This window comes from Myotis myotis, unplaced genomic scaffold (assembly GCF_014108235.1).
Source record: "Myotis myotis isolate mMyoMyo1 unplaced genomic scaffold, mMyoMyo1.p scaffold_m19_p_18, whole genome shotgun sequence".
Lineage (NCBI taxonomy): Eukaryota > Metazoa > Chordata > Mammalia > Chiroptera > Vespertilionidae > Myotis > Myotis myotis.
Genome location: NW_023416322.1, coordinates 19,243,191 through 19,252,638, shown reverse-complemented (window position 1 = coordinate 19,252,638; position 9,448 = coordinate 19,243,191). Strand labels below are relative to the sequence as shown.

The 9,448-nt window shown below is 47.8% G+C and overlaps 1 protein-coding gene across 5 annotated transcripts in view; it reads right to left on the bottom strand.

The window, feature by feature from the left end:
- Positions 1-468: 468 nt before the first annotated feature.
- RGS8 (regulator of G protein signaling 8) overlaps positions 469-9,448 on the bottom strand; it is a 33,509-nt gene continuing 24,529 nt past the window's right edge. For all 5 annotated transcript variants that reach the window (XM_036344752.1, XM_036344749.1, XM_036344751.1 and 2 more), the window contains 2 exons: positions 5,367-5,533; positions 469-4,159 (listed from right to left, as the gene is read on the bottom strand). In XM_036344752.1, coding sequence (XP_036200645.1) covers positions 3,977-4,159; positions 5,367-5,533 — 350 coding nt within the window. In that variant the 3' untranslated portion in view covers positions 469-3,976. The remainder of the gene's footprint in view (positions 4,160-5,366; positions 5,534-9,448) is intronic.

Below are 9,448 nucleotides of genomic sequence, written 5' to 3'. Positions count from 1 at the left end.
CTAAGACCATCCTGCATATCAGATATTTACATTACGATTCATAACAGTAGCAACATTACAGTGATGAAGTAGCAACGAAAATAATTTTATGGTTGGGTCACACCATGAGGAACTGTATTGAAAGGGCCAGAAGGTTGAGAACCACTGGAAAATGGCCAAACACAAGAATGCATGGAAACAAACGGGAACAGCCCAGGAGGCCAGCTTGGAGGAAGCACTGTGAACAAGACTTGGGGGTGGGGGGGAGGTGACAAAACCTCTCTTAACCAAATCCCCCTCAGCCCCCACTTTTGGCATAACTGCTGCCCAACAATGCATGGAGCTGGAGCAGAAACATGGTATTTGTATCTCAAAAGAGCAAGGCAGACTGAAAGGGCACAGAGGCTGCCACCCCAACAGTCATACTCCGGGCTGGCAGGTTCCTGGTCCCTATGCTTATGTGCATCTCGGGGCCCGGGGGGTGGGGGTGGGGGGAGGCGGGAGGCTCCAGCCCTCTGGCCCGCACAGTGGTGTTTCCTGCTCAGCCGTGTCCTCCTCACTCCTCAGGCCCCTGCTTCCTAACCTCACCTGTACATTGGAATCACCTGTGAAGCTTCAAAAACTACTAATGCTTTGGGTCCCAGGGCCAAGCTATTCTGGGATGGGACCTGGACATTTGGGTTTTTAAAACTCCCCCAGGTATTTGCAATGAGCAGCCAAGGGTGAGAGCCACCATCTTAGACCATCTCTCTTCAAAGTGTGGTTCACGACGCACCTAGGAGCGCATTAAAAATGCAGACTTCTGGGTCCCACCCTAGGTCTATTGGGTCAGCATCTCTGGGCGTGGAACCTGGGAATTAGAACTTGTAACAGGCTTTCCCGGGTGGCCAGTTTCCTTGAAGCTCACGTTTAATAATAAATATTGCTCGAGGGCCCTTCCTCACCCCAGTGGTGCCCGGGGCTGTGAATGGCTGTCACTGATTACGGCTCTGTTTGGTTTGCCAAGGGCAACAGGAAATTCCACACCAGCCCCCAAACAGTTTGACAGTCAAATGGGGCCAAAAGGCCACTCACATTGGAGAACGGTCCTGAAAGTCATAGATTTGCCTGGCCTTCAAAGGTCCCAGGCACAGAGCACGCCTGGAGCCCAGAAGGCAGTTCACAGCACAAGCCGACCGCAGAAGCAAAAGGAAGACTTTAAATGGAAGAAGTGGTCCCTTTTGGGGGCCCACCTACGAAGGCGAGGCGATGAGGGCTTGTGGAAGAGGAAATAGGACAGGCAGGACCGGGAGGTGGAAGGTGGGGGATGAGGTATGCTTGGATATTGCTCTAGATGTTGTAAACATTTCTCTTTGTTTTGTCTCAGACCAAAATCTGGGTTGGCATCACCAAAGTGCCTGAAAGTAGGCACGAGAGCGCAGAGCTCTGTGCCTTTTGTGGGAAGCAGGACATACAGGTGTGCGGACAGCTCCATCCCACGGGAAGACCATCTCTGTGGTTACTAGTCTAATGCTCACAGTTCTCTCTCTCTCTCTCTCTCTCTCTCTCTCTCTCTCTCTCTCTCTCTCTCTCTCTCTCTCACACACACACACACACACACACACACACATACACACACTCACACTCCATGGGAGTACCATAAACAGCGATCATGTTCCTCCACACATGCCCACATACCCTCGCTTAGCGGCAACATTCAGGATACCCAAGCTTGGTCCTTCATGCCTCCCCATCGTGGGAGGAAGTCACCAGGCGCCATGACACCACCATCTGAAGCCTTCATTCCACCAACAGTTGGCAAGAACTCTAGGGCCCCAGTGAGGCCACCGCACAACACTCTTGTTCAGACTTGTCTCCTGGGGATAGTGGAAGTGGTAAAAAGGCCCCTCTTAGAACGTTTCAGATTTCCATAACTCCGTGCTGTTCCAATTTCTATGCACCTCATTTTCGACAGTAGAGTTGGCAGCAGATGCACATTTCGTATGTAAACAATGTTTAAAATACCCTGTTTGAGAATTTGATCATTACATTAATCTTGGCAGCTTTAGCTACGGATGGGGTGTTTTTTTACCAGTGGGGGCAAGGGAATACTTACTTCCTGATCTAACTAGAAACACCACTTGAGGCTTCAGAGTTCTTGAACATGAAATTCCACTGGTGTCTCCCGTGTGAGAACTATAGGCATGAGTTCTCTTTCTCCTCGGTGGTTCATACCGGCACACCAATCCTCACTCATGGATACGATGTGCCATGGCAGGGCAGTGCACCCAACACCAGTGGGACTCGAGAGCCTTCCTGGCCTTGTCTAGCTGCAGCCAAGGAAGGAAGAGATTCGCACAATTCTGGACAGGAATGGAAACACTGGGATCCCCGCATGTCTAAAAAGGCCCATCACCCCACAGGAGGAGAATGCTTCAGCCCAGTTCTCAATCACCTGCACTCCAGGGCTTACATCTAGTCAGACGCTGTTCCATTTAGTCAAACTAAATGTTTTGGAGATCTGCCATGCCTCCCAATCCATTGACTTTGAATTATCCCAGTGGTTCCTTCGCCACATTCTCTGTGATTCAGTTCACCCAGAGACCAGCCTCTTCCAGGGCCCTCTTCCAGTTTCTGGTCTCTCTGCTGAGGATTCATCTCCTTGGCACCGCAGTCTTGTGCCAGAGTCAGCTTTTTCCTGGGCAGCTAGAGTAGGTTCCATGTGCCTGGTTCTTCCTCTAAGAAAGACTTTCTTGACATATTTCCAAGAGCAGCCCCAGGGTACCAGGAAAGCATTTTAGGAAGATTCTCCACAAGCAAATGTTCACAGTGATCTTCTTAGCCTCATGTTCAATCCCAAAAGGTCAGAAATCGAAAAGGAAGCTGCTGAATAGCCAAGGTGGCCCTCATGAGAAGGGCCTTTCTAAGAAAGCGTGCTCCCAGGAAGCAAGCTGGGAAAGAGTTATGGCCTAAGTTCCCATTCTCCCCCATCATAATTACATGACCTGCCTGGGAGGGGGGACAGAGAGAGACAGGGAGAGCAGTAGGCACCGTGAGAGCTGTCCATGCTATGGGAATTCGCCTCCCTTTGCCAAGCTGTCTGTCATTCTAAGAGATCGGTGATGTGTGATGCCACAGGGAAGCGAGGGCAGAGAGTACATTAAGCAGCAGAAAGGTTATATGGTGCCCCACTGCAGAAAGGTCTACTGGTGCTACATTTCCTGGTTGTTCAACTTCTGGGAAACTTCTTGGTAGAAGGTAGGAAGATAGGCAAGCTGTAGCTTTCTTAATAGCAGCTCCGCATCAGAAGCTGTGAGGGACATCTCCCAAGACCCTTTCTGGAAGGGTCTTGCAAGGGTAGGGGAGTCTTGTGAATATCCTAGACTAAGATGGGCAGTGAGCACAGCCTTGCACACTGGTCCTGTGGAAATGGAAGAAACGGCCAACTCCATGGAGTTTGCCCCTTCTCCCAGGGGTCACCTATCAATGATAGTTCTAGAGACCCGGGATTCCACAGGGACCTCTCTCCTAAACTGTGAGGCCCCAGCACCCGGAACTGGCTGTTACACTGTGATAGCAAATCACAGGTGTGAGCCAGTCTTCTAACTCTTCCTCACAGGGGTATAGGACAAGTTAGAGTGTCAGGAATCCTAATGGAGGAGGGTATGGGGGTTATGGAAACTGCATTTCTATTATTTACTGGTTAGCCCGGCCTAGCGAATCTACCTTCTCAGTGGAGATGACCCAAGGCATTATGGAGGGCAAGTTACTGACCCAGAGAAGGATGAGTGCAGCCAGGTGCTACCACTAACCAAAACATAAACATGGGTAAATAAAATAGAATCCCAGTTCTGGTGACTGAATTACACTTTGGAATGGCCCCTCATCCCCTCCTCACCCCAGCCTCCCAACCTAAACACCACTGCTTTAGAACACCCCTGACATTTCACATTAGAATATGGTCTTGGCAGCAAGGGGCGGGGAAAGCCAGCGATCTCCAAGAGTCCCCATCTGAGGTCTAGCTGAGCCTCCTCTGGCTTTGGGACAGCAAATCTAAGTACATTTTGGACCTCAGGAACCTGGGGTAAGAGTCTTTCTCCATGAGGCTGTGTACTTTGCCCTGCGCTTGGTCAAAGCAAGTCAGGGATGGTTCTTGCATGTTCTTCCTCGTGGCCTCTCGAGTCTGGAAGTCTATGTTTACCTGGAGACACAAACAGACAGCATGGTCACCGGCTCTCAAGGGCCAAGGCGCCTGGCAGCTGGTCCTAATTATGTAATAATCAATGACAGCAGCTGATAGCTATAAGGCTAGTCAGGCTTTTCAAACTGGTTTCATGGAGGTCATCCCTTCTGATTCTAGAAAGAATCTTATGAGTCCTGAAGACCAGATATTCCCCATCCCAATTTATAGATAATAGAGATACTAAAAAGCTGGTCTAAAGTAATATGGAAAGTCAGTAACAAAGCCAAGGCAAAAGCCCAATTCACTTAACTCTTAATCCAGAGGCCTTTGCAATGTCAAAGGGTTAGACTCGAGACAAGTATTAATGCCGGTTCCCTAAAGTAAGCTTGCCCTCTTGTCCTTTCTTAACTACTATGAAAACAAATGCTCCAGGCAGAGAGATTGTGATTAGAATGCACATCTCTATTCCAAGCAGCATTATAAGAAGCCTACAGCATCCTGGCCACAGGCCAAAGGCCTCCTGCAGCCCAAGTCAAAGCACAATTGAAGAGTTCTAGGTGTGTAATGCACCTAAACTCATTGACAGCGAATGCTTTCTTCTATAAAACCCTCCCAAGTAAATTTACCTTTTATCTATCAAAATAGCAGTACATTGAATTCATTTTCTTATTCTAAGTAATTATAAGAAGTTCTGGTAAAATAATATAAATGACTGTAATTAATAAGCATCGACAAATACTCAACAGGTGCTTTATCCCTAATACCTACAGTAGTCTTGAAAGGAAGGTGATATTAGGTCCTTTTACATTCGGGAAGATGTGACTCAGAGAGGGTAGGTAACTTAACCAAGATCACACAGCTAGTAAGTGGTGGAGCTGAGATTGGAACAAGATTCCAAAGTGGATGCTCGTTCCATTAAGCCATGCTGCTTTCCACTAGGAAAACTCACATGGATTCAGGGGTGTTTCTCCTTGTAGAATCTCTAGAGAAACACAGTTCCTGCGGGCAATGTTTAACTGGCAGACTGCTAAAGCACTCCTACTGGAGCTCCTTTACACAGGCCCTTGGCTCTGCTTTTAAAAGGATCCCCCCATGCATCAAGAGCCAGTGAGCTCAGTTCCAAAGACAGTCCCCATGATGCCTGGCTCAAACCCCCATGAGGAGGGAGGTGTGAGCCAGGAGCCATGGATAGAGGTCTGACAAGAGCTTGCCACTGCCAACACACCTCCCTCGGAGCCTGCACATCCACAAACTCCTCAAAAATCCTATGGGCCTTGGAGGCCAGTTTTGCAGTTGACCTGGTCTTCTTGAACTCCTCACAGGCCAACCAGAATTCCAGGTTCTCCTCGCTGAACTCGGTCTTCAAGAAGGCGAGGAATGCAGCCACCCCATCTGTGGATGTGGAGGGAGGTGGAAAGGAAGAGAGATAGAAAGAAGCTTAGGCACAAGAACTGCAGAAGAGAGAAAGAAAGGTAATAATAATGTCAGAGTGGCCTTGACTAACCCCCACTGCTCCTCCAGAACCTCTTGAAGACTTTCTGCTCTCAGACATGCAGAGAGTCTCAGAGGCAACAGTGATATTAAGGAGAAATGCTTAGGAAACCACAGTAATAATGACTATGGGAGGGCCTGGTCACTTCTGATCAGCTGTCAGGGGTCACTGCCTGACCCCTAATGCAGAGTCGGCTGCCCCCTGGGTCTACTGGTGAGCCTGTGTTTCTAATGAGGCCAAAGTAATGCATGTAACCCATTCCTTACCCTAATACAAGCCTGGAAAAAAAACACACAAAAAAACAATCTATTATAAAATGAACTAGAGGGAGGTGTGAATTCCTCAGGGCAAATCCTTTGCTGCAACCAGAATCATATCTGAAGGTGAACACACACTGAAATTCAGCTGGTAATACCCTTCTAGTACATGCACGGGGTTCCCAGCCTCCTTTAGAAAACCTCTGAGGCCCTGTATTTTAATGGTTTACAACATAGTTCATTTATTTCAAAAGACCTTGCCTATCAAATTATGTGTTTTAATTAAGATTAATTACAGTTTTTGTTCTAAATGACTGAATGAATATACCCTTTCACTTTTATTCAAACAGAGCCTCCAATCAGAAGAAGAGGTGCAGGGTTACCACATAGATTTGGAGAAGAAAACAGCATTCATTGATAGCCTGGGCACTCAGTTGATGTTTATATTTTAAAACATTTTAATGAATTATTTCAACCCTTACCACACTCTCCTTTAAATGAATAACAATGATCGCTTTCTGCGAGCTATCCTGCAGCTACCTGGCCGCTGGCAGCCCAAAGACCTTCCCTCAGGGGAAGGGTAGGCACCACCTAGAATAAAGTCACTGCACTATTAAAAATGGCTCTCGCTATAATGGTGTACTACTTCCTTTCTAAAATTCATTAGGAGGACAATATGTGAGCAGTTCTTAATTCTGGGTGATGGCATGCCCTGCTCGCGGATCTGAGGTCCACCAACACGCGCCAGCACAGTGTGCTGGATTATTTGATGGATTGGCGGCGCTACGCTGTTGATGTACTTGAATGTTTGCTTCTACTTTTCTGAAACATTTTTATTTCTCCTAATTAAAAAGTCAATATTTGTCTTTCAATATAGACTGATGCTAGAACAATGGCCATAAAGCTAAGACATTTCATTGGAAGAGCCCCCAACTTGAGAGAGAAAAGGGTTTTGGTGGGACTCTCAAAGCTAAATTTGAAATCATAAATAAATCTAAATTTGGAGGTATGAGCTGAAAGTGTCTAACAAAGCTAGAGGTGGCCATGAACTCATCACGCGAGCCAAGACATTTCTGAGAGTGAAGGGAGGCACTTCTGTGAATCACATGGGGAGACTGGGCTTAAACTATGACCCCCCACAGGCAAAAACGAGGACATTTGGTCACCTTATCTCTACGACATAGAAAACGGAGAAAGCAGAAAACTATGTAAGCTTGTTTTCCCATTAAAAAGGATGGAAATAAGCAGGGGAAGGAGGAGAAGAGTAACATAGTCTAGACCAGCGGTTCTCAACCTGTGGGTCGCGACCCCTTTTGCAGTCGAACGACCCTTTTCCCAGGGGTCGCCTAAGACCATCTTGCATATCAGATATTTACATTATGATTCATAACAGTAGCAACATTACAGTTATGAAGTAGCAATGAAAATAATTTTATGGTTGGGTCACAACAAGAGGAACTGTATTGAAAGGGTCAGAAGGTTGAGAACCACTGGTCAAGACTCAAATAAGAGCTCTGCTCTGGATCCCACCCAACCTCATTCCTACATCGGATTTGAAACCCTGAGAAGAGGGAGTAGAAACCCCAGGTAAGTTGAGAGTCAAAGTGACCGTGAAACAGTGACATGGCAGCAGTTAGGCTGAGAGGTGGCCTGAGAATCATTCATTCAATTCAACAAAATTTTTCAAACTAATGTACAACTGCATACTGTGCAAAGTCTTGGGATACCTCAGAAAACAAATTTTAAAATCTCTGCCCAGAAGAGCCCTTGTGATGCTCTCTTTGCCACCCGCATCTCCTCCAAGTTCTCACAGGGGAGGTCCAGAAGCATCCACAGGCTCCAAAGAACGTGAACTTGAGAGCTAGACCGCCTGCCAGGAGATGGCCACCACTCCGAGGCCACAGGCAGAGGCTGGATGAAAACCCAGCTGGAGCTGTGGACGCCTCTGAGGAGACAGTGCCCGAGACAGCCCAGGTGGCCTCTGAGTGGGACCAGCCCGCACGTGACAAGAGCCATGGACACCCTCAGGAGGACCTGCTGCCTTTCCGCTATAGTCAGGGAGTGGACAGGAGAGATTCGGGGGAGGACCCTAAAACCCGATGCATTTATCTAACAGAGCAAATGCAAAGTGACTTAGAGGAGGAACTTGGAAGAGCCTGTTGGGAAAGCTCAAGTTTATTGTTTGCGTTAGATTTTGTTTTGCTTTTCATCATTTTTTTTTTTTATGAGCAAGCCGAGTCTTGTTACAGAGAAAAAAAGAAAATTACCATTCTGCCTCCATCAACAGTATTCGGTGAAGATAACCCAGCTAAGGAAACTGGCCTTGTGCTACCCGAGGTACAGATGTTATCTCTCTTCATCTAAGCCTCAGCTTTGTTGGGTCTTTGTGTGAATTAAAGAGATAACACCTGCAACACGCTCTCAGGGATGTTGCTTTACTTCTTCCCATCTTGTGGGTGAGGAAACTGATGCCTAGAGAACTGGCTTGTACCGAGAGAAACTGCACTGAACAATGGAAATGAGAAGGGGTAGAAAGCCCCCAAGGCTGCGGGACCCCGGCCCCTTCCCCAGAGCAGATGGCCTCAGAGGGCTTCTGAGTACAGACTGCTGGTCCCCCACCTGGCCCACCTTTCCTGCTTATGTCACCTAGCAACGGAATTGTATGGACCAGAGCCAGTGGGGTTTCTTCTTCCCATCTGCATCCTGTCCTCCCCGCTACCACCTCCCATCACTTCTCAGCAAGGCTTTTCTCTGGTCTTCTCCCTGACCCCTCAGCATCTTTTCCTGTCCCATTTCTTTTCCTTCTGTCCTCTGTCCCTTTCACTGTTTTTTTTTTTTTTTTTCCATTGTTCCCTTTCTCTCCACCAGGACCCTCCCCTTCTGCTTGCCCAGACACTGCAATTGGTTTAAAATGCAGGATGCTGGTTTATCTCTGAAAGGCTCACAGGCATCTACTGGCACCTCTCAGTGTGACCTGCATTGTGTTAGCTGTGCAAGGGCTCCATGCACTCCGCTCTGTGCACGTAAAATGCTGCTTCCTCCCCTACACCCAAGGAACCAGAGCCTCCTCCATCCCCACAGATTCCAGGCAGCTGGACAGAGTGACTTCTCTCTGATCTCTGAGGCTGTACTGCCTGGCATCGTGTCCGGACACACACTAGCTGTGTAACTTTGGGCAAGATACTAGCCGCTCTGTGCCTCGGTTCTTTCATCAGTGAAATGCAGACCCTAGCCCTGGCTGGTGTGGCTCAATTGGTAGGGCCTCGTCCTGTGCACCAGGAGATTGCCAGTTTGATTCCCAGTCAAGGACACATGTGTGGGTTGAAGACTGGATCCCTGGTAGGAGACCTGCAGGAGGCAGCACATCGATGTTTCTCTCTCTCTCCCTTTCTCTTCCTCTCTCTCTAAAAAATCAATAAATAAAATTTAAAAAAAAAAGAAATGCAGACCCTAACAGCACTGCCCCAGGGGGCTGTGGGGATGATCACATAATACATGTAAACAGCACGCAGAGCCTGACCCCCAGATCATAAATGTTCCCTCCATGTTTGTGATCAT